At 55.0% G+C, this 25,318-nt stretch overlaps 1 protein-coding gene across 1 annotated transcript in view; it reads right to left on the bottom strand.

The window, feature by feature from the left end:
* DTX1 (deltex E3 ubiquitin ligase 1) overlaps window positions 1-20,720 on the bottom strand; it is a 110,683-nt gene extending 89,963 nt beyond the window's left edge. Inside the window, exon 1 of the mRNA XM_077834919.1 lies at window positions 20,462-20,720. Within this exon, the coding sequence (XP_077691045.1) occupies window positions 20,462-20,720 (259 nt within the window). The remainder of the gene's footprint in view (window positions 1-20,461) is intronic.
* Window positions 20,721-25,318: the final 4,598 nt, after the last annotated feature.

The following is a 25,318-nucleotide window of genomic DNA, read 5'->3' as shown; positions in this document are numbered from 1 at the left end:
TGGGTCTGACCTTGGAGCATTCAGCATCCTCTGCCCCTCCGTGCGCTTCCCCCAGCGAGTCCGCTCAGGCGGGGCTCCTGGGGAAGCCAGAGGGTCCTGCACCCCAACTTCGCAGTCAGACGTGACTCTCAGCCAGCCAGTAAAACAGAAGGTTTATTAGACGACAGGAACATGGTCTAAAACAGAGCTTGCAGGTGCAGAGAATGGGACCCCTCAGCTGGGTCCATTTTGGGGGGCAGTGAGCCAGACAACCACGTCTGCACTTCACTCCATGTCCCAGCCAGCCCCAAACTGAAAACCCCTTCCAGCCCCGCCTCCTCTGGGCTTTGTTCCTTTCCCGGGCCAGGTGGTCACCTGATTCCTTTGTTCTCCAACCCTTCAGCTCTCACCTTGCAGGGGGGGAAGGGCCCAGGCCATCAGTTGCCAGGAAACAGGGTGTCGGCCATTCTCTGTGTCCAGACTCCTGCACACACCTGCCCTCTAGGGCTCTGCAATGATCATACACCCTTACTCCACCCCCTAGATACTTAAGAACTGCCTAGGGGAAACTGAGGCACCCCCACACTATTCAGAGGAAACATTAAGAACAGTCCCACTTCGTCACACAGGGGCTGGGCGTTGTATGGGCATGACAAGAGCTGGCTATTCAGCGGGCATTGCTGGAGTCCTTGGGCACAGGGCTGAGCATTCTGAGGACGTAGCAGGAGCCAAAACCAAGAAGGCAAGGCTGTGAGTCTGGCAGAAGCCATGTCCTGGGACGGCTAGCTGTGGATTGAAGGGGCACACGAGGACATGGCTACAGGCGCATGCTGGGCTTTGGCTTCATTCCAGCTAGGGACTAGGATAACACTGACAAACTCATTACATGTGTGACCTGACTCAGGATTTGAACAGGCAGAAGCAGCCCCCACTTCCCCTAAGAAAAGGGCTGTATCAGCACTGTAGAGCTGGTAGCCCCCAGCCCGCAGGCTCTGCACAGCCCCTGCCTGCTGTTTGACTGCAACAGCCTTTGCTTTCCCACACATCCGCTCATGGCACTGACCCCAACCGGAGGCAGGTGGGACCGCTGCGTCAAAGGGAACCTCGGGTTAAAGGTGAGCACCGGTCCGCCGCTGAGCAAACAGACAGACAGCTGCTCCAGCAGACAGGCTGTCCTTCGCCATCCAAACTGCAGAGAAGTGGGAGAGGGCTTTCCCTCCCCCACGCCTGCCCCCAGTCACTGGGAGCACTGGAAATGTACTGCTCCAGAACCTGCAGGAGAGGAGATTGGGTCAGGTCGTAGCAAAGGCCTCGTCTGCCCAGCACGTGCTGAGCCAAGCCACACGTGCCCTGGGGACTCTGTCGGGGAAGGGATGTGCCTGGGGGCACTGGAGCTCCGGAGACCCAGAACAGACGGAGAAGCACTCACAGATAAATGGGCTGGGCTACCTGGACCCTTCTGGAGCCGGGAGAGGTGAAATGGTGCCCTTGCGGGACAGCTGTGTTGGTGCGGTGGAGACACCCTGTCGTAGCACACGCGCCCCGCCAGGGAAGGGGAGCTGGATAATCCAGCCAGGGAGGCTTGCTGGGAGATGGGCCGACCCACCAATGCCCAGCACCAGACTGCCCACTTGGTCAGCAGCACCAGCTGATTCTGGGCCCAATGGGGCCAGCTTGTGCCTTGCAGGTTGGCAACCCTGTTTCCTCCCAGGCTCACTCCCTTCTGCTGGGAGCCCCGGGTTGGGTTCCACAGGTGCAAGATAAAGGGGGCTCTGAGTGTAATTTACCTGTCGAGTCTGTAAATACGATGTGTGTGCTTGGCTGACAGTCTGTGTGTGTGTGTGTGTGTGTGGGTACGCACACACACGCCTGAGATCCCATGCATCCTGAGTGTGCGGGCCTGAGATCCCATGCATCCTGAGTGTGCGGGCCTGAGATCCCATGCTACCCTGAGAGAGTGTGTGTGTGTGTGAGGGAGAGAGAGATCCCCTTAGTATTTTGTATGTTTGTAAGGAAGATCCTTATGGTAATCTGTGTGTGTGTGTGTGTGAGAGAGAGATCACGTGCACATGTGTGGGAATCCCATGGTACTCTGTCAGCACCAGAGATCCCCACAGAGTGTGTGTTGGGGGCAGGAAGCAGGCGAACTACCCTCCAGTCCACTCCCTACATCACCTCTCCGGGCCAGGCCGGGCCAGGCCAGGCCAGGCCAGCGGGGCTGGCGCTGGGTCCCCCACCTCGTGTCTGCTCGGAAACCAGGCCAGGCCGACACAGATTTATTTTTTTTCCCTTTCCTGCAAACAGGCGGGTGTGGGAAAGCTGGTGCAGCGTGTGCTGAGCAGAGAGGCAGCCACACGTAAACCACCCTGCATGGGGCGGGAGGCCTGAGCATGGCTCGCAGTTGATGGGGAGTGCGGAAGAGGGAGGCATTTTCAGACAATGCTTACATCTTCTGGGAACCCAAAGACGCCTTCGATCTTTAAAGCCACAGCCCCTTTCCTGCCCATCTCTTCCTCTGTGCCTTCTGTTCTTGTCTCCCCCATCCCGCTCCTGTTCCTCCCACCCCAGCGAATAGGAGTTGGGGAGCATCCCTTCAAGAGCCCTCGAGGGGAGCTCACTGTGCTCAGCTCACAATTATTTAAAGGGATCCTCCCCAATTTCTGAAGGTGACACCTTCCTTCCATCTCCTCTTCCCCATGCCCTGGCGCCAGGCAATGGTACTGGGGTTTGGGCGTTAGCCACGCAGGGGCAGAGAGCCGCAATGCAGACCTGAACGCATTCCCAGCACCCTGGGGAAGGGGCCCTTCAGCACAAAAGGGACATCACCCCGTGGTTAATGTGGGGGCATGAGATGCCAGTAAGGGATGGCAGAGTTATGGGGCTTAGACAGTTGCCTCTCCACATGCACACAAAGCTGCCCCCACCTTGACAGCCCCTCTGCGGCCCCAAGCTCTGAGCCCCTTCTGAGCACAGCCCAGCTCCTCTGGTTCCCAGGAAGGCGCGGCTTCCCCCACCACCTCGGTACATGCTTCCCCTGCTGGAAGCAGCGCGGAGGCAAAACCCTAGGCATGGAGCTGTGGGACGCACGGTGGAGCCAGTAGGAGAACGAAGCAGCCTTCAGAGCAGTTGCCATCTATGCTTTGCAAGACCTAGCACAGCAAAGGCATTGGCATAGCCGGGGCCTTCCCCCCCGGCACCTTCCTGAGTGAGGTTCTGCCAGGAGCCTGGTGCAGGTGGACTGTGGGAGTTTGCTGGGTGCTGGGTACATGCCCCTGCAGTGCAGATGTGATCGGGAAAGCTGGCAGTTCCATGCCTCACTAGGGAGTCTCTAGGCCTTGAGCCAAGCAACCCCAGCCCTATTTGCAGGTCTCTGTGACTTCCTAGAGCCTGACTGGGATACTCCACTAACAACCACAACACACCGAAGCTCAGCTCTCAAGAACCACAGCAGGTTCAGACCGTCGGAGCTTGCCCTGGCCCTGCCTCCACCTCAAGGATACAATGATCCAGAAGGGAGCCGTATGTGCTCAGAACCTCTCGGTGCTGCAGAAAGAAGGAGCCTTCAGCAAAGTGCTGGGGCTTGAACGTGCAGCCCTTGGCCCTGAAAGCAGCAGCTGCGGCAGCATTACCACTGGCCATTAGTGCCATTGCAGCAGCCCTCCTACCATAGCCGCTGGCCTCTGCCTTGCACCGTTCACCAAGGGAAAGACATGGACGGGGGCAGCCCCAGTAGTGGAGGGGACTTAGGACTTCCCATCACCAGCGCCCCTTTGTTCTCCAGGCCCAGGTTCCCGCCCTCCCCCCTTGAGCTGGGGCTCTATCGTAGCAATTGCTCTTCGGGTTGTTTCCTGTTTGCCATTGTTGTTTTACACACCCAGCTCCTGGTGCTGCCGTTCAAACCACACCCCCGTGCTGAGGCCCCATGTGAGGCTACAGCAGGGTCGGCAGCCGTTCAGCAGCAGCCAAGTCTTCATTTATTCACTTTCATTGACGGTTTCGCGTGCCAGGAATACATTTTAACGTTAAGTCTGTACACGATATAACTAAACTATTGTCACATGTAAAGTAAACAAGGCTTTCAAAATGTTTAAGAAGCTTCATTTAAAATTAAATTAAAATGCTGAGCTTACGCCGCCGGCCCGCTCAGCCTGCTGCCAGCCTGGGGTTCGGTTCACCTAGGCCAGCAGCAGGCTGAGCGAGGCCTGCGGCTGGGACCCCGGCTAGCAAGGGGCCGGCAGCCAGGACCCCAGACCGGCAGCGGGCCGAGCGGGGCCGGCAGCCAGAACCCCAGACCGGCAGCGGGCCGAGCGGGGCCGGCGGCCGGGACCCCAGCTGGCAAGGGGCCAGCAGCCAGAACCCCAGACCAGGAGCAGGCTTAGTGGGGCCAGCGGCCAGGACCCCAGACTGGCAGTGGGCTGAGCGGGACCAGGACCCCAGACCTGCAGTAGGCCGGGCGGCTCAGCCTGCTGCCAATCAGCCCGCTGCCAGTCTGGGGCTCCGTCCGCCGGCTCCTGCCAGCCAGGGCCCCGATCAGCCCGCTGCCAGTCTTGGATCCTGGCCCTGCCCACATACAGTGGGCACCTACCTTCTCCCTGGTTCTAGCCCATTCTCTTCCTTTCTCTGCATTGAGCTGAGGGTGGGCGTGCACAGGGCTGGGGGTGAAGGAGCAGGTTGGGGTGCAGGGTCTGGCCAGGAGCTAGAATGAGGGAGGGGGTCAGGGTTGGGGCAGGAGGTTTGGGTGTGGAGTGCTTACCTGAGCAGCTCCCATTGGGTGCGAGGGGTTCAGGTGGGAATGCGTGGGGGGTGCAAGAGTCAGGGCATAGGGTGTGGGGGGGGCTGGGTATGTGTGGGGGGTGCAGGAGTCAGGGCAGAAGGCTGGGGGCATGTGAAGGGGAGCAGGAGTCAGGGCATGGGGTGTCGGGGGGCTGGGTATGTGTGGGTGGTGCTGGTGTCAGGGTTGGGGTCATGGGGGGTGCAGGGGTCAGGGCAGAGGGCTGGTAGTGTGGGGGGAGTGTAGGGGTCAGGGCAGAGGGCTGGGGGCTGTGGTCGTGGGGGTGCTCCCAAACCCCCTGCCCAGAGTGGCTCACGGCAGGAGGGTATAAGCCCTGATTCCACACACACACACACACACACACACACACACACACCCACCCACCCCTCAGCCCCCACCTCGTCCCCAGGGCCCCGACTCCGCCTCTTCTGTGGCTCAGCTTCTCCCCACCCCCTCACAAGGGCCATCAGCTGATCTGTGGCAGGGAGGGAGGGGAGGAGGGGCAGGGCCCAACAAGCTGGGGGAAGAGGTGGGGGAGGGGGGAGCTTGCCTGCCCTGCAGCAGCAGCCGGCAGGACCAAGCTTCTTCACACTGCCCCCAAGGAGGGTGGGGGGGACAGAGAAGAGCGGGCCAGGGCAGGCAGGATTTTTAATGGCACGCTGCTGCTGGGTTTGGCAGCGGGCTGAGCGGGGCTGGCGGCTGGGACCCAGCAGGCAGCAGCATGCCATTAAAAATCGGCTTGCGTGCCGTCTTTGGCACGCGTGCCATAGGTTGCCGACCCCTGGGCTAAAGCCATGCCGAGCCCTGTGCATGGCCATCACATGGTTATATACAGCTTTCCAGAGGGCCACAAAGTCCAGGCAGCTGGGGAAGGGAGGGAGGTAGGGGAATAACTGTGGGTCCTGTGATTTATTTATTATTGCTACAATAGTACGAAGCCTGAGGCCCCATTGTGCTAAGCACTGCACAGAGACACCCTAAGAGACAGGCCTGTCCTGCAGCATTGCTAATCAAAGAAAGGATCACTACTTTCATTTCCCAGATGGAGAGCTGATGGGCAGAGAGATTAAGTGACTTGCCCAAGGGATCTGCGGCAAAGCCAGAAACCAAATCCAGATCCAGAGCTAGCCACAAGACCACACTTCTTCACTCTGGATCCTTCACACATTGAATTTCCATCCCCATGGTACTTTTCCAGTTGGTCTTGTTCCTAATTGGAAGAAAGTAAAAACTGCCCAATTTCTCTCAGAACGGGACATTTCCGAAAAATCCCAGGCTGCAAAGCTGGTTACCAGTGGCCCAGCCATCGCCATGGCTGGCTTGCTGGGCAGAGACCTGGCCTGCCAGGGAGCCAGCCACCCTCAGCCCGGGGAACTGAGAAGGCAGGCAGCCTGCCCACCTGCCAGGCACGCACGGAGCTGGCTAGCTCATGGAGCCTGTGATCCTTAGGAGCTGGGTGGTTTGGACAGCCTAGGGAGTTCCCACAGAAAATTTCAGTTCTGTCAAATGATCCACCAGGAAATCTTCAATCAGCTCTGTGCCTTGCTGATGCCAGGCAGTTTTCGCAATCTGTTTGAATCTATGTCTACTGGCAGTACCGAGTATTGTTCTCTCATTACCATAGTTGGGGTTGGTCCTGCCTAGAGCAGGGGGTTGGACTAGGTGACCTCCTGAGGTCCCTTCCAACCCTGATCTTCTATGATTCTATGATTGCTTGATGTGTTGTGAGAGAGCTCGAAGCATTGGGCGGGCACCTGCAAGTAATACTTTATAAAGCCAAACCATTCAGGCAGTACCTATGATCTATCTATCTTTGCTGATGATACACGTGTATCTGTCTAAGGTGTAAGGCACCATGTCTGTAGATGTCAGATAGATCTTTTCATAAATGGGTCAGTCCAAAGCACATTGATGGGCGTCAAATTGGGCTAATACAGAGCTGTGCTGTCTGGGAGGAGCAGGGGTGAAGGATTTGGGGGTGATTGGCTCTGGGGAGGTAATTCTCTGCAGTGGTCTTACAACATATGGGTATATAACACAGGAATTGCCATACTGGATCAGTCCAGGGGTCCACGTAGGCCAGCACCCTGTCTCAGCCTGACAAGCACCAGCTGCTTCAGAGGAAAGGTACAAGGAACCCCCTACTGGACAATTATGGAATAACCCTTCTCAGAGCGAAAGTTTCTTCCTGACCCCATCTGTTTGTGGTTGGCTCATGCCCTGAAGCATGAGAGTTTGTATCCTTTCTAACAACAAAAGTTTTACCCCCCTCTCATGTAACTGGAGATGTCCTCATTAGCCATAGAAATATCCAATCCTTTTCTGAATCCTACTGAGTTCTTGGCCTCAACAGCATCCTGCGGCAATGAATTCTCCGGTCAGTTAAATGTTGTGTAACATGTAGTTCTAGGTATTAGCTGTAAACTGGAGTTCTTGTGTATCAGTTAGGTTATAATCCTATAGAGCTCAGAGTAAATGAATGGATGTTTTATTTCTGTTAAGGATATTCGTTCTTGTTGTGGTTTTGATCCTTGTGCAGAGGCCAGTATCTGGACAGGCTCTGCAATAGATGTATTGTGATACAGCAGGGCCAGAGGGCAGCAGGAGAGTAATAGACGGGAGGTATATGAACCCAGCATCACCAGAGCCTTAGTCCCTGTGGACTAAGGAGAGGTTACTACAGGTTAATTAAGCCCCCACCCCAATAAAAACCCCTGCTTTGGTCACACAGGAGGAGGGAAGGAGTGCTGAGTGTAATTTGGAGGCGTACTGGTCTTGACCAGAGAATCAGAGTACCAAGGGAAGGGAGAGCCTGCCCAAGCAGGGCAGAGGGATTCCCCCAGTCCAGAGGACGGAGAGAAACCCTGTCCAAGGGGAAAGAGGGTAAGAAGCCTATGAAGCTGAAGGAACTAGGACTGGAGTAGGGGGCGGACCTGGGCCCCTTCCCTGCTCCCTTTCTCTCCCCCTCCAGGGCACTAGTGGAGCCCAAGAATAGGGGCAGGGACGGCACCCTGACCCACTGCACCAAGGAAAAACATGGGACCCACCACAATAGCATTGGCCATTTGCCACACATGGTGTGAGAAGTGGGATTTACCATGTTGTGGACTTAATCCAGGGTGCGCCAATCCCCCAACCTCATCCCCAAGATGGACGGCATAGTCAAGGCGCTGGTGCAAGCCACAGCAGCCCAACAGGAGGCTACCTGGGTCCAGGCAGCCGCCCAACAGGAGGCAGGACAGCTGCAGCAGGAGACCAATTGCCTGCTGATGAACCAGGCTGCCCAGGACCGCGCCCTGTTGCAGGAAGTGGTGAACCAGGAGAAGGTCCTCCCAGAGCTGAGCCACGGCCACGACGGGACGTGGACCATATGGGCCAGCAACTCTCTGCAGAAAGTGACGAGGGAGGATGATGTGGAGGCATACCTCCTGACCTTCAAGAGGGCAGCCCTGTGGGAGGCCTGGCCCCAAGATCAGTGGTCTGGCATCCTCGCCCCATTCCTGTGTGGGGAGGCCCAGAAGGCCTCCTACGATCTGGCTGCAGAGGCTGTGGCAGACTATCCCCAGCTGAAAGCAGAGATCCTGGACAGATCCCAGGACAGATCCTAACCTCGTGAGGAGGGCTTTAAACTAGGTTCACGGGGGGAAGGAGACCAAAGCCCTGAGGTAAGTGGGGACATGGGATATTGGGAGGAAGCACGAGCAGGAGAGCTCAAGATGGGAGGACTCCTGCATCATACTGAGAAAGCAGGACAAACAGCAAGTTATCTCAAGTGCCTATACACAAATGCAAGAATCCTGGGAAACAAGCAGGGAGAACTGGAAGCCCTGGCACTGTCAAGGAATTATGATGTGATTGGAATAATAGAGACTTGGTGGGATAACTCACATGACTGGAGTACGGTCATGGATGGACATAAGCTGTTCAGGAAGGACAGGCAGGGCAGAAAAGGTGGGGGAGTTGCACTGTATGTAAGAGAGCAGTATGACTGCTCAGAGCTCAAATATGAAACTGCAGAAAAACCTGAGTGTCTCTGGATTAAGTTTAGAAGCATGAGCAACAAGGGTGATGTCGTGGTGGGAGCCTGCTATAGACCACCGGACCAGGGGGATGTGGTGGACGAGGCTTTCTTCCGGCAACTAAAGAAAGTTACTAAATCACAGGCCCTGGTTCTCATGGGAGACTTCAATCACCCTGATATGTGCTGGGAGAGCAATACAGCGGTGCACAGACATCCAGGAAGTTTTTGGAAAGTGTAGGGGACAATTTCCTGGTGCAAGTGCTGGAGGAACCAACTAGGGGCAGAGCTCTTCTTGACCTGCTGCTCACAAACCGGGAAGAATTAGTAGGGGAAGCAAAAGTGGATGAGAACCAGGGAGGCAGTGACCATGAGATGATCGAGTTCAGGATCCTGATACAAGGAAGAAAGGAGAGCAGCAGAATACGGACCCTGGACTTCAGGAAAGCAGACTTCGACTCCCTCAGGGAACTGATGGGTAGGATCCCCTGGGAGAATAACATGAGGGGAAAAGGAGTCCAGGAGAGCTGGCTGTATTTTAAAGAATCCTTATTGCGGTTGCAGGAACAAACCATCCGATGTGTAGAAAGAACAGTAAATATGGCAGGCGACCAGCTTGGCTTAACAGTGAAATCCTTGCTGATCTTAAACACAAAAAAGAAGCTTACAAGAAGTGGCAGATTAGACAAATGACCGGGGAAGAGCATAAAAATATTGCTCAGGCATGCAGGAGTGAAATCAGTAAGGCCAAACCACACCTGGAGTTGCATCTAGCAAGAGATGTTAAGAGTAACAAGAAGGGTTTCTTCAGGTATGTTGGCAACAAGAAGAAAGCCAAGGAAAGTGTGGGCCCCTTACTGAATGAGGGAGACAACCTAGTGACAGAGGATGTGGAAAAAGCTAATGTACTCAATGCTTTTTTTGCCTCTGTCTTCACGAACAAGGTCAGCTCCCAGACTACTGCACTGGGCAGCACAGCATGGAGAGGAGGTGACCAGCCCTCTGTGGAGAAAGAAGTGGTTCGGGACTATTTAGAAAAGCTGGACGAACACAAGTCCATGGGGCCGGATGCACTGCATCCGAGAGTGCTAAAGGAGTTGGCGGATGTGATTGCAGAGCCATTGGCCATTATCTTTGAAAACTCATGGCGATCGAGGGAGGTCCCGGACGACTGGAAAAAGGCTAATGTAGTGCCCATCTTTAAAAAACGGAAGAAGGAGGAGCTGGGGAACTACAGGCCAGTCAGCCTCACCTCAGTCCTTGGAAAAATCATGAAGCAGGTCCTCAAGGAATCAATTTTGAAGCACTTCAAGGAGATTAAAGTGATCAGGAACAGTCAGCATGGATTCACCAAGGGCAAGTCATGCCTGACTAACCTAATTGCCTTCTATGACGAGATAACTGGCTCCATGGATGAAGGAAAAGCAGTGGACATGTTATTCCTTGACTTTAGCAATGCTTTTGATACAGTCTCCCACAGTATTCTTGCCAGCAAGTTAAAGAAGTATGGGCTGGATGAACGGACTATATGGTGAATAGAAAGCTGGCTAGATTGTCGGGCTCAATGGGTAGTGATCAATGGCTCCATGTCTATTTGGCAGCCGGTGTCAAGTGGAGTGCCCCAAGGGTCGGTCCTCGGGCTGGTTTTGTTCAATATCTTTATTAATGATCTGGAGGATGCCGTGGATTGCACCCTCAGCAACTTTGCGGATGACACTAAACTGGGAGGAGAGGTAGATACGCTGGAGGGTAGGGATAGGATACAGAGGGCCCTAGACAAATTAGATCAGTGGTTCCCAAACTTGTTCCGCTGCTTGTGCGGGGAAAGCCTCTGGCGGGCCGGGCTGGTTTGTTTACCTGCCGTGTCCACAGGTTCGGCCGATCGCGGTTCCCAGTGGCTGCCGTTCGCTGTTCCAAGCCAATGGGAGCTGCTGGACGGGGCACAGGCTGAGGGACATACTGGCTGCCGCATCCAGCAGCTCCCATTGGCTTGGAACAGCGAACGGCAGCCACTGGGAACCGCGATCGGCCGAACCTGTGGACACGGCAGGTAAACAAAGCACAAGCAGCGGAACAAGTTTGGGAACCACTGAATTAGAGGATTGGGCCAAAATGAATCTGATGAGGTTCTACAAGGACAAGTGCAGAGCCCTGCACTTAGGACGGAAGAATCCAATGCACTGCTACAGACTAAGGATCGAATGGCTCAGCAGCAGTTCTGCAGAAAAGGACCTAGGGGTTACAGTGGAACTAGAAGCTGGATATGAGTCAACAGTGTGCCCTTGTTGCCAAGAAGACCAATGGCATTTCATAGAATCATAGAATATCAGGGTTGGAAGGGACCTCAGGAGGTCATCTAGTCCAACCCCCTGCTCAAAGCAGGACCATCCCCAATTAAATCACCCCAGCCTGGGCTTTGTCAAGCCTGACCTTAAACTTCTAAGGAAGGAGATTCTACTACCTCCCTAGGTAATGCATTCCAGTGCTTCACCACCCTCCTAGTGAAAAAGTTTTTCCTAATATCCAACCTAAACCTCCCCCACTGCAACTTGAGACCATTACTCCTTGTCCTGTCATCTTCTACCACTGAGAACAGTCTAGAACCATCCTCTTTGGAACCCCCTTTCAGGTAGTTGAAAGCAGCTATCAAATCCCCCCTCATTCTTCTCTTCTGTAGACTAAACAATCCCAGTTCCCTCAGCCTCTCCTCATAAGTCATGTGTTCCAGACCCCTAATCATTTTTGTTGCCCTTCACTGGACTCTCTCCAATTTATCCACATCCTTCTTGTAGTGTGGGGCCCAAAACCGGACAAAATACTCCAGATGAGGCCTCACCAATGTCGAATAGAGGAGAAAGATCACGTCCCTCGATCTGCAGGCAGTGCCCCTACTTATACATCCCAAAATGCCATTGGCCTTCTTGGCAACAAGGGCACACTGTTGACTCATATCCAGCTTCTCGTCCTCTGTCATCCCTAGGTTCTTTTCCGCAGAACTGCTTCCTAGCCATTCAGTCCCTAGTCTGTAGCGGTGCATTGGATTCTTCTGTCCTCAGTGCAGGACCCTGCACTTATCCTTGTTGAACCTCATCAGATTTCTTTTGGCCCAATCCTCCAATTTGTCTAGGTCCCTCTGTATCCTATCCCTGACCTCCAGTGTATCAACCACTCCTCCCAGTTTAGTATCATCCGCAAATTTGCTGAGAGTGCAATCCACACCATCCTCCAGATCATTTATGAAGATATTGAACAAAACCGGCCCCAGGACCGACCCTTGGGGCACTCCACTTGATACCGGCTGCCATCTAGACAGAGAGCCATTGATCACTACCCGTTGAGCCTGACAATCTAGCCAACTTTCTACCCACCTCATAGTGCATTCATCCAGCCCATACTTCTTTAACTTGCTGACAAGAATACTGTGGGAGACAGTGTCTAAAGCTTTGCTAAAGTCAAGAAACAATACATCCACTGCTTTCCCCTCATCCACAGAGCCAGTTATCTCATCATAGAAGGCGATTAGATTAGTCAGGCATGACCTTCCCTTGGTGAATCCATGCTGACTGTTCCTGATCACTTTCCTCTCGTGTAAGTGCTTCAGGATTGATTCCTTGAGAACCTGCTCCATGATTTTTCCAGGGACTGAGGTGAGGCTGACTGGCCTGTAGTTACCTGGATCCTCCTTCTTCCCTTTTTTAAAGATGGGCACTACATTAGCCTTTTTCCAGTCGTCCGGGACTTCCCCCGTTCGCCATGAGTTTTCAAAGATAATGACCAATGGCTCTGCAATCACAGCCGCCAACCCCTTTAGCACTCTTGGATGCAACGCATCCGGCCCCATGGACTTGTGCTTGTCCAGCTTTTCTAAATAGTCCCTAACCACTTCTTTCTCCACAGAGGGCTGGCCACCTACTCCCCATGCTGTGTTGCCCAGCGCAGCAGTCTGGGAGCTGATCTTGTTCGTGAAGACAGAGGCAAAAAAAGCATTGAGTACATTAGCTTTTTCCACATTCTCTGGCACTAGGTTGCCTCCCTCATTCAGTAAGGGGCACACACTTTCCTTGGCTTTCTTCTTGTTGCCAACATACCTGAAGAAACCCTTCTTGTTACTCTTGACATCTCTCGCTAGCTGCAGCTCCAGGTGCGATTTGGCCCTCCTGATTTCATTCCTACATGCCTGAGCAGCATTTTTATACTCTTCCCTGGTCATTTGTCCAATCTTCCACTTCTTGTAAGCTTCTTTTTTATGTTTAAGATCCGCAAGGATTTCACCGTTAAGCCAAGCTGGTCACCTGCCATATTTACTATTCTTTCGACACATCGGGATGGTTTGTCCCTGTAACCTCAATAGGGATTCTTTGAAATACAGCCAGCTCCCCTGGACTCCTTTCCCCCTCATGTTATTCCCCCAGGGGATCCTACCCATCAGTTCCCTGAGGGAGTCGAAGTCTGCTTTCCTGAAGTCCAGGGTCCATATTCTGCTGCTTACCTTTCTTCCCTGCATCAGGATCCTGAACTCAACCAACTCATGGTCACTGCCTCCCAGGTTCCCATCCACTTTTGCTTCCCCTACTAATTCTTCCTGGTTTGTGAGCAGCAGGTAAAGAAGAGCTCTGCCCCTAGTTGGCTCCTCTAGCACTTGCACCAGGAAATTGTCCCCTACGCTTTCCAAAAACTTCCTGGATTGTCTATGCACCGCTGTATTGCTCTCCCAGCAGATATCAGGGTGATTGAAGTCGCCCATGAGAACCAGGGTGTGCGATCTAGTAGCTTCTGCGAGTTGCCAGAAGAAAGCCTCATCCACCTTATTCCTCTGGTCCGGTGGTCTATAGCAGACTCCCACCACTACATCACTCCTGTTGCTCACACTTCTAAACTTAATCCAGAGACACTCAGGTTTTTCTGCAGTTTCGTACCAGAGCTCTGAGCAGTCATACTGCTCCCTTACATACAGTGCTACTCCCCCACCTTTTCTGCCCTGCCTGTCCTTCCTGAACAGTTTATAACCATCCATGACAGTACTCATGTGAGTTATCCCACCAAGTCTCTGTGATTCCAATCACGTCATAATTCCTTGCCTGCACCAGGACCTCCAGTTCTCCCTGCTTGTTTCCAAGGCTTTGTGCATTTGTATATAGGCACTTGAGATAACCTGCTGATCACCCCTCATTCTCAGTATGAGGTAGGAGCCCTCCCCTCACAGACGTTCCTGCCTGTGCTTCCTCCCGGTATCCTGCTTGCCCACTTACCTCAGGGCTTTGGTCTCCTTCCCCCGGTGAACCTAGTTTAAAGCCCTCCTCACTAGGTTAGCCAGCCTGCTCGCAAATTTGGGCTGTATAAGTAGGGGCATTGCCCGCAGATCGAGGGACGTGATCGTTCCCCTCTATTCGATATTGGTGAGGCTTCATCTGGAGTATTGTGTCCAGTTTTGGGCCCCACACTACAAGAAGGATGTAGAAAAATTGGAACGTGTCCAGCAGAGGGCAACAAAAATGATTAGGGGGCTGGAGCACATGACTGATGAGGTGAGGCTGAGGGAACTGGGATTGTTTAGTCTGCGGAAGAGAAGAATGAGGGGGGATTTGTTAGCTGCTTTTAACTACCTGAAAGGGGGTTCCAAAGAGGATGGATCTAGACTGTTCTCAGTGGTAGCGGATGACAGAACAAGGAGTAATGGTCTCAAGTTGCAGTGGGGGAGCTTTAGGTTGGATATTAGGAAAAACTTTTTCACTAGGAGGGTGGTGAAACACTGGAATGCGTTACCTAGGGAGGTGGTGGAATCTCCTTCCTTGGAGGTTTTTAAGGTCAGGCTTGACAAAGCCCTGGCTGGGATGATTTAGTTGGGGATTGGTCCTGCTTTGATCAGGAGGTTGGACTAGATGAGCTCCTGAGGTCCCTTCCAACCCTGATATTCTATGATTCTCTGATTCTCGCCCTTCGAGCTACTCTACGGACACCACCCGTGTGGCATATTAGATATAGTCAAGGAGGACTGGGAAGAACATCATTGAGCACGTGGCTCCCATAGTACGAGGGCATTTGGAGAAAGCACAAGAGGTCCAGCAGACCTACTACAACCGCCAGGCAAAAACACGGAGATTTCAGCCAGGAGAACAGGTGCTGATGCTGGTACCGACAACAGAAAGCAAGCTCCTAGCCAGTTGGCATGGGCCATATGAGATAGTGGAAGCCATTGCGGAGGTGGACTACAAGGTAAAGCAACTGTACCACTGAAGGCCAGAGCAGATCTACCACATTCACTTACTGAAGCCCTGGCGCAACCACGAGATGTGCCTGGTCACCCAGGAAGCTCCACCCCAGGCAGATGGCCCACAAGGACAGGTGAGGATATCCCCTGAATTAACCGCAACACAATGAACAGAGGTCATTTATGATCCAGCGGAATCAAGATTTGTTCTCCGTGCAGCCAGGCTGTACAACAATGGTCCAGCACTATATCGTCACCTGTCCCGGAGCAAGGGTAACAATAAAACCATGCTGAATACCGGAGGCCAAAAGGGAAGAAATTAGGATGGAGGTGAGGAGGATGCTGGAACCCAGGGTTATTGAAGAATCCCACAGGCACTGGTTCAGCCCTATCCTCCTAGTCCCCAAGCCTGATGGCACCCTGAGGTTTCGTAATGACTTCCGAAAGTTGAACAAAATATGTCAATTCGATGCCTACCCAATACCACGCATTGATGAGCTAGCTGATCAGTTAGGCAAGGCCTGATACTTGACCACCTTGGATTTGAGCAAAGGCTATTGGCAAATCCCCCTGGCTGAGGATGCCAAGGAGAAGACTGCCTTCTCTTCACCCGATGGCCTGTGTCAATACACTGTTCTCCCTTTCGGACTCCATGGGGCCCCCGCAATGTTCCAACAACTTATGGACAAATTACTACAACCCCACGCCAAGGATGCCGCCACTTATTTAGACGATGTAGTCATCTATAGCCCTGACTGGGAGATGCACCTAGGAAAAGTAGAAGAGGTACCAGACGCCCTTAGACAGGCTGGCCTCATGGCCAACCCTCCCAAGTAGGGCTAGCTGAGGCCAGATACCTCGGGTATGTAGTAGGAAGGGGCTTGGTGAAACCCCAGTGGAACAAAGTAGAGGCAATACAGGGTTGGCCCCGATCAGTCAGCAAAAAGCAAGTCAGAGCATTTTTAGGGATAGTGGGATACTATTGTAGGTTCATCCCTCACTTCGCCATGAGGGCCTGGCCGCTGACGGACCTGATAAAAGCTTGGGGTCCAGAGATAGTAAAGTGGACCGATGCAGCATTCACAGACTTAAGGACGGCCCTCTGCAGTCATCCAGTGCTCATAGCCCCAGACTTTGAGAAGGAATTCATCCTGCAGACAGATGCCTCGGAGATAGGGCTAGGGTCCATCCTCTCGCAGATGGTTGGGGAGGAGGAGTTACCGATCCTGTACTTCAGCTGGAAACTCCTTCCCAGGGAGCAGGAATGTCTGGCAGTTAAATGGGCCATGGAGACTCTCTGATACTACCTACCAGGGCGGCGGGTCACCCTCATGACAGACCACACCCCACTCCAGCGGATGCACAGAAACAAGGAGAATGCGAGAGTGACTAGATGGTCCCTCCCACTTCAGGAACAGCACAGAGCTGGAAGCCAACACAGCAATGCTACCGGCCTGTCTGGACAGCACTGCTTCTCGTCCCAAATGGCCCAACCCCATGGTGTTGAGCGGGGCAGGTGAGGGGGTGGGGAATATTGTGATGCAGAAGGCCTGAGGGCAGCAGAAGAGTAATAGATGGGAGTATATAAACCCAGGATCATCAGAGCCTTATTCCCTGTGGACTAAGGAGAGGTTACTGCAGGTTAATTAGAGCACCTGGAGCCAATTAACACCCCCTTCCCCGGTCAGACAGAGGAGGGGAGGGAGAGCTGACTGTAGTTTGGAGGTGTCCTGGTGTTGACCAGGGGAAGGTAGACTCTGCCCAAGCAGGGCAGTGGGACTCCCCCAGCCCAGAGGATTGAGAGAAACCCAGCCCAAGGGCAAAGAGGGTAAGAAGCCTGTGAAGCTTAAGGGGCTGGGACCAGAGTAGGGGGCAGACCTGGGTCCCTTCCCTACTCCCTTTCTCTCCCCATCCAGGGCACTAGCGGAGCCCAAGAAAAACAAGGAAAAACGCAGGACCCACCACAATAGCATTGTCCATTTGCCACAATATGTAAATAACAACAACAGCTTTGTACGTTGACTTATTGCAGCAGTGCCTGGGAGCCCCAGCCATGGACCAGGACCCCATATGCTAGGCGCTGTACAAAAGCTGGTGCGCACAAATCTATAGACTAATGGCATCCCACAAGTCTGCCCTGCACAAGCAGTGGGAGGCTAATTGTGGAAAGCGTTGTGTGGGCTCCCTACAATGTTTCCAATGTTAGAAGATATGCAGGAGAGGTTGTTGAAAGTCAGGGCACAGACACAGGACAATCTAACATGCCCCCTAAGAGCCATGTGATGTAAATCAGGCGAACGCCACCTGCCATGCCACCATGTTCTGGGTACATCCAGCTGAAATGCACCTGCTTTGCTGCTGAAAGTTACAGATGCCCCAAGCTTCGAACCCACCCACTCTACTCCCTAATGTTCCAGCTAAAGCCAGGTACAATGCATGCAGCCTGGGAGCACCCACCAACAACAAGGTCACTGGCCATTCTGGATCCATCTGTGCCCAAGGTACCCACTGCGTGCCAGGGCCATCCTAGTGGAAAACATCTACAGTGATAGGTAGGTGCAGGTGGAAGGCATCCGCTGTGCTGCCCAGCAGACTGGGCACCTAGGCAGACTGCACCCTCCACACTGACCAGAACACGTAGGGCTGTGTGACGCAGGGCTCTACTCACCGCAGGCAGTGCCTCCTCCTGGCCATTCTGGGAATTAGCTCTGTATGGTCAATGCCCCTTCCTGTAGTTGCACTCCATCTCCTCATCTCTCCTTTGTCTCCAGCCCCTCTCTCGCACCAGGAGCTCTTGGGGACTCAGCCTTCCAGGCTGGTCACTGCATGGGCTCCCCTTCAGGGGTGTCTTTCAAAGTCTCTTCTGTCCACACAGCATCAGGCAGCCCTCACGCCCGCTGCCCTGACCCTGTCACTCCAACAGTGACTCAGGCAGTCTTCCTGTTCACTGCCCCCAAGCAGTACCACTCTGCAGTGACTGGTATGGGAACCCAGGCCTGCCCTCTATGCTGGGTGCCAGTCCAGGGCCGTCATGACCAGCTGAGGTGTGCATCTCCACCACTGTACTGCTCTCACACAGTAGGCTCCCTCCTACTGGGCTGCTTCTCCCTACCTCAGGGAGGGGGACTGCAGCCTTCCTCCCTGCTGCACTGTTCCTAGCCTCCAGGCTTTGGAGAAGCCATGCCTGTTCCCTCAAAGGGGAGCTGTCTTCTAATAAGCTTCCTCCAGCTTAATTCTGCCCTTTTTGCAGCCTAATTGGCTGATTGGGCCCATACGGCCTAATTCAGCCCTCTCAGGGCCAGCATGGGGAGGATGCCCCATCATGGGCTGGCAATAGCATGCTGCCCATGCAGCAAGGGAGCAGCAGTGAGAGGAGGGTAGGCAGGCTGGAGGAGAGGGGGCTGTGAGGAGTGATCACATCAATACAGCCACCTGCTAGAGACATCTCTAACGCCCAGTCCCCTCCCAGTCAGAGCTCTGCACCGAGCTGCAATGGAACAGCAAACCACACGTCACATAGAAACCACAAAGAGCACAAGCCCAGTGCACAGAGCTCGTGTCCCAACCCTCTGTAACCTCAGCCATGACACAGAGAGTATAGCAAGCAGGGGACCCTCCCTGCCCCCGCTGAAACAGGGTACCCTGGAGCCAGGGGCCTGCAGGTGTCATTGGCTAAGGAACCTTTTGTGGGAGTCTGGAGACAGGAATCCAGGTGATGCGCACATCTCTGTATTTCACCCCTCCTTCCTGTCCACGCCAGGTATTGCTCCCCATGCCAAACACCACCACAAGCTGTCTTGCAGACAGTCCTTTTCCCCCCAACCCCAGCCTACCCTAAAAGAGAGCCCAAACGTCCTAGGAAGGGAGTCCACACAGGCTACCTGCAGGCAGCAGATACGCCAGCTGTGCAATGGTCCCATCCCCACCCCACTCCGCCACCTCTCCATGGCTTCCCACTCTCAGGACAATTCCTCATTACAGACCCACATTCCCCTCCTGGTTATCCCCATGAAGAGCCAGCAGCAGAAGCACAGTACATAGCATGTCCCATCTCCAATGCCCTTTCCAGTGGGTGGGTGTCATCATCCCCATTCTATAGGGCTGGGGGAAACTGAGGCACACAGCAAGGAAGGGACTTGCCCCAGGCCACACAGCAGGCTGGTGTCAGAGCCAGAAACAGCGCCCCGGGTTTTTGCTCCCCTGTCCCAGCCATCTCACCAGCCTCTGGTTCGGGGCAATGCCATCCATGTGGAAGGAACTGATTCCATCTCATTTTAAGCTCCCTGAGCCGATCCTGGGGATCTCCCTCTTTTGGGGTTTTGGCCCACAGCAGGATCTGCATTTTGCTCTCTCCCTTCCACATATCTGAGCCCCTCTGTACACCCTTCCTTCTAATGCCCTTTCTCACCCCCCTGCAGGCTGGCCTCCCCCCCACAGCACTCCCTCTCTCCGAAAACACTGCAAGCACCACGCCACAGTTAGGCCAGCAGGAAACACCAGAGCTCAGAGCAGCCACCTCCCACCACTCCCCATGGTCACTGGGGCCAACCTCCCCCATGCCCAAGTGATGGGAGTGCTGGAGTGACACCTCCCCTGAAACCTCAGTCCCCACATGACAGCCAGGGTGTCTCATGGGACGCAGTGTTTGCGTTCCCAGAATGGAGGGGAGGGGAGAGGAGGGGCGGATGATTGGGGATCGAGAAGGGGGGACACCTCCCAGCAGCCTCGTGGGGAGAAAAGAGGAAATGAGCTCACATGAGACTTTCCTAGGGTGGCAATGAGAATTGTTAAATGCTCAGTGATGATGGTGAGAAGCAGAACCCAGACAGACAGACAGGCAGGCAGGCATGGCAGACAGAGACAGGCAGACAGATACGTACACCAATTGGGTGGCTGGCTGGCTGCAATGTACACCAGCCGGACGGACGGACACACAGATATTGTCGGCAATGTTGCTGTAGTTGTTTTGGTCCCAAGATACTAGAGAGACGCGGTGGGTAATATCTAAACAATCTCCCCCCCTTCCCGCCCCCCACATTTGGCTGTGACGCTCCAAGTTCCTTTCCCAGCCCTGAGGAAGAGCTCCGTGGAGCTCGGAAGCTCGTTTCTCTCCCGACTGGCCTGGGTCCAGTAAAAGAGGTGCTCTCCACCACCTGGCCTCGATAAACACTGGTTGTGGTTAACCCACTTCTCTCTCGATTTGCACAAGTGTGTACGTTCCTATTGGGCCGCTCGGCTGTCTCCAGAGCCACTGCTGAGGCTGGATGGCGGCAGTGCCATGAGGGATCAGATCAGCCCCTGCCCATCTTTACCAGGCAAAGAGGCAGTGCGCATCCTACACCCAACCCAAGCAGAGATTGAGGATCTCGATGAGCCCTGAAGCCCAACCCCACTGGCAGCTCCCTACGTCACCCCAAGATCTTAGCACACCCATGGCCACCCCTCACCCTAGCCACACCCCGCAGACCCGCAGCGCCCTCCCTACCTGTGTCCTGGCGGAACTGGTGCATGGACTGCAGGTCGATAATATACGGAGCCAGCTGGGGATCCACCTGCCCCAGCACCACGCTGCCCCGGGCATCCTCCTTCAACACGTTCTCAATGTGGTGGCAGACGGCCGCTGTGTAGGGCCGCCAGCGCCCATGCTCGTTCAGCCACTCCCACACCACCACGCGGGCCAGATTCTGCGGCGGGAAGCCCAGCCCATTCACCGAGATCAGCACCCCCGAGCTCGGCCGCAACATGGCGCCAGGTCAGCAGGCAGCAGCCTGAGCAGGGCAGCCAGACGGGGAAGTCAGCAGGAGGGCATCCTCCCAGGGCCCTTGCCCTCTGGGGGTGGTTCTCCGGGCCTGACTGGCTTGACCTCTGGTTTCAGAGTCCTTCGGAAAGCAGCAGGGATGAGGAACGAGTAGTATCCCTGCAATGTGCTGGTCCCCGGAGGAATGATCCCGGCTGCACAGAGTCTGTCTATTCTCTTAACTGCACATGGAGCCAGGCTGGAGCGAGCATCTTGGCCACACCCGATCCCTGGTGCTCCAAAGACCTGGCGCAGCTGGTGGGAGCAGAAGGAAAATGATCCAGCCCTTGCTGCCCCTCTGTTCACATCCAAATAGGAGACCCCTGGGAAAATGCAGGGTCCCACCCTTGATTTTGTCCTGCGCTCCCCTCTTCCCTGCTCAACTCTGGTTACACTTGGCCCCTGATGCTCTCAGGCTTGTGCCTCCATAGCCCAGCCGCCCTGCTGAAGGCTCTTGACCTCAGCAGCATGAGTAATGAGGCCTCCGCAGAGCCCAGAACAGCCAGCCCAAGCCCAGCGTCTTGTCTCGGGAGTCTCCTGTCTCCAGCCCCTCGGGGAGGCTGTGCAGGGCCACACAAACCATGCCAGGGTGATCAGTCTCCAGCTGCTTCCCCCACACCCTTCCCTACCCCCAATTCCAACAGACTGCCTCACTCAGTCCCAAAAGGCCTCAGGCACCCTGCCCCGCTGGTCGGATGGGATCACAGCTCCCTCCCCATGGGTCACAGCTGGGGCTCACTGCAGGTGACTCCTCTGAAACCTGTCCCTGGGGAGGGCATCTCCCCCAGCCAGAATCACACATTCTGTGCCTGGGGGGGATGGCTCTGGTGTCTTTACTGGGGATGAAGGGAGGAGGGGGTAGGGTGGGGCTGCGTCCTGGGGCTCACAAGCTGCTGCTGCAGAAGGGGAAACCCCCTCCTCTCCTTCTTGCTTCCTGCTGCTCAGTCTCTGTCATGGATGGCTGCACAGCACCTGGCCAAGCCTCATCTCTGTAGCACGGGGAGAAACTGGCCCGTCTGCTGCCGGAGGACAGGTGGGGGATGCAGCCTGAAAGGGGAAAGCATCAATCAGTGAAGGGGCTTTCTGTCTGGGAGAGCAGACTCCCATCCCCCGCCCCCCTCTGTATTTCCACCTCCCAGCCCAGGGACTGACCCCAGGCTCATTCTCCCTGGGCTGTCTCCTTCCTCATCCATCCATCTAGCATATATGCCAGGCTGGCCCCCTATGAGAGCTCAGTGATCCCTCTCTGCTCGCTTGGTGACGACCAGAGCCCCATCTATGTCCATTTCTCTCATCAGTGGAGAAATCCCATCGTCCAGAGACCCATCGGGGCCATCCAGCCCGTCCCTCCATGCAGGATCGCTCCTGACGCCTTATGTCCCTTTAAGGTGGAGGTGGGGGTGCAGGGATTGGTGTGATAAAGGAGAGGGATGCCCTTATAGGCGTAAAGAGCACTGCAGGCCCCTCACCCCTTCCTCGCCTGCTGGCAGGCACTGCAGTCCCTGGGGCTAGTGTGCCAAGCCACGGCACGGATTCTGCCGGAGTGTGGTTAATGGGGTCTCCCTCCCCCCGCCCTTTAAACAAACACCACAGCCCCTCAGACAGCAAGCGCCTGGCACATCTCCTGGGGTCAAACCTGCCTCCGCCTGCCCCAGCCCAGCTCGAACTGACCGTCTTCACTGCAGGTGCAGCTCCGCAGCCGCGATTCAGCCACTCGCCCCTGCTCCTACATCTCCCCTGCCTCCCCGGCTTTGTCTGGGCTGCCTTCCCTGCTCGCCTCCCCCCCACAAACGAGGTCACCGGCAAAGGCTGCGGCACACGTACGCACACACACACCCTGGGCATGCCAGCAACAGTGATTTGGGGCACGCCGGGCACTTTCCACTCGCAGGGATGTGAGGGGACGCAGCAGCCAATTCGGGTCCCTGGGACGTTTTGACACCGAAGGGATCCCCAGACAAATACCCCACCCCCAAGGATCAAAGCGGCAGGTCCCCAAGACTCATTGCCCCCTCCCCCCCAGCAACAGAAGGGGCAGGGGGGCTACAGGGGCAGCGCATGGCAGCATCTCGCCGGGCCCGGCAGCACACGAGTCCCAGGGCTGAGATCTTTACCCGGGAGGGGGCAGGTGGTTCCATTTTCTCCTCCTTTTCGGCATGGCTCTGGGCACAGCTATTAGGGGAGTCAGGAAGGTCCCTTAAACCTGCCCCCCCCAAGCAGCCCCCACGAGGTCCCGATGGGACGTTTCCCTGCAGCCTGGGCCCATCTGCCAGCCCAGCTCCCGTCGCCCCCTCCCCAACTCCCTGCTGCAAACCCAGCTCGCTGCCATGGCTGCTCGCTCTCCTGGCACCCCGCGGCGGCTCGCTCCCTCTCCCTCCTCGCCCCCTCTCGGGGATCCCTGTTCACCCACCTGGCTCCGGCTCCGGCTCCGGCTCCGGCTCCGCTCTCCGCGGCGGCCGCCGCCGCTCCGGGGCCGGGCTGGGGGAGGAGGGGACTGGCTGCAGCAGCAAGAGGAGCGAGCGCAAACCCGGGGGCGCCCCGGCGCCCAGCCCTCGCCAAAACAACAAGCCGAGCCGCGGGAAGAGGCTGCGCACAGAGGATCCGGAGCATCCCTAACGCGAGCCCCGCCTGGCCGCCGCGCCGGGGCGAGGCTGGGGGGCGAGAGGCGGCCGACCGCCGTCCAGGACTACCTCCCTCGGGGGCCGGGGAGAAGGAGGGGCAGGGACGGAAAGCGATGGGCGACCTCCCCATAGGGAGCTGGCTGGGGGTCCCTCGGCCATGCGCCCGGGGGCAGAGCGCGCACAGCCTGCCCCGATTTGGGGAGGGAGGCGGGGTGACTTTAAAGCAGCGTTTCCCCTCTGCGGTTTTGGGCTGGCCCAGGGGATCCCTCCTGAATGCATGCCCTTCATCTCAGCACGGCAGGTACCATTGTCCCCATTTTACAGCTGAAGAAACTGAGGCACGGAGTGGGGGGTGAGGACTCGCCCAAAAGACTCAGGGGCAGAGTTGGGAATAAAACTCAGATGTTCTGGCTCCCACTTTCTAATGCTAATTGTTAGTCCACGTTGCCTCCACTGCCCCCAATACCACGGTGGCAATTTAGGTTGGGCAGGGAGCCCGACGCACAAGGTCATATGGATCCAAGGGTCCCCAGACCCCACCAGTATTCTGGAAAGCAGGCCTAGCCCCACTAATATATGAGCCATGGATGCAAACAGAATTTTGCTAATTAGGGGGCCCAGGTTACCTATCCAGCCACCCCAAATTTGAGTGGCATTACAACCTGGCACAGGGGGTTGCAACACCAATCAAATTGGGCCTGGCTGCCCTTCTATCATGCCATGCTCATCAGGGGGTTTTATGCCCCCCGAGACTCCCAAGTATAGGGGGCGTTGCACCTGGACCTCAGCTGAAAGTTGCCCCCTCCCCATTGAAATCTGAAATGGTGTCCCTGCCTGTACCCCAACCGCCTATCCTTGCTGCCCGCCTGTAGCCACCACATGTGTGTTGGCTAGAATGACAAACAATTGATCTGCTGTTTCCCCTGGATGCCCTAGGGTGCTGTATGATTACTATGGAGATCCATCTATCTATCTATCCAGGCTTTCATACCATGCTCAGTTCCAAAGTGTACTATAAAAGTTGCCAACTCCAATCCATTCCAAATTCATGAGTCAGACTGCAAAAACCAAAAATGAGATTTAAAAAAATAATGATAAATTTGAGTTTCTTTTTCTTTGTCTTTTAGTTTTGGAACCTTTGGGCTGCACTGGGGTCACATTTCAAGGTTTTCTCTGAGGCCATGAAGGCTGGAAACTTACTTTAAAAAAAAAAAAGAGGGCTGAGATTCTCAGTTAATCACATGACTCCAGGAGCTGGGGCTTTAAGAAAACGCCAGATATCATGGGACATGTGATAATGTCACAAGAGTTGACCTAAATCATAATAATAACATTCCATAGTTTCCAGGATTAGTAGGACAAGATAAAATGAGAACTCTGGAAACAGCAGTATGAGCCTCTGAGGGGAAGATTAAAGACCAGCAATGTTACAGTAGCAACTAAAGGCCCCATTGTGCTGGGTGCTGCACAGACACATAGTGAGAGACAGCCCCTGTCCTGGAGAACTTTCAATGGGAGTCAATTAGACAGACAAAGAGAGGGGAGCGAAACAAAGTCACAAAGAATTGTCTTTCCCACTACAGTGGGCTACCTACTGGAGAACAGTTTAATGATGATGATGTTTAAGTTGAGCAACCAAAAACAAAGGCCCCCAGAATGAGATGCCACATTTGAACATGTGGATCCATGTGAATGTTTATGAATCTGCAAAACATTTGGTGTCAAACCTGGGTTCACATTTTGTGCCAAGATCCAGATTTGTTCTTATTTCACAGCTGCCAAGTGACACAGCTCCCCTCTAGTACATGCTGCGCCCTGCAGCTCGTAGTAGTGGGTTTACAAAAATCAAATACAGCAGACTTGTTCCCACCTGGTGCTGGCACAATGGCTAGCGGAGGAAAGACTGGGGGTTGGCAGGGGTACG

The sequence above is a fragment of the Eretmochelys imbricata genome, chromosome 15 (assembly GCF_965152235.1).
Source record: "Eretmochelys imbricata isolate rEreImb1 chromosome 15, rEreImb1.hap1, whole genome shotgun sequence".
Lineage (NCBI taxonomy): Eukaryota > Metazoa > Chordata > Testudines > Cheloniidae > Eretmochelys > Eretmochelys imbricata.
The sequence above is the reverse complement of the archived record's forward strand: the minus strand, read 5'-3'. Positions and strand labels throughout refer to the sequence as shown.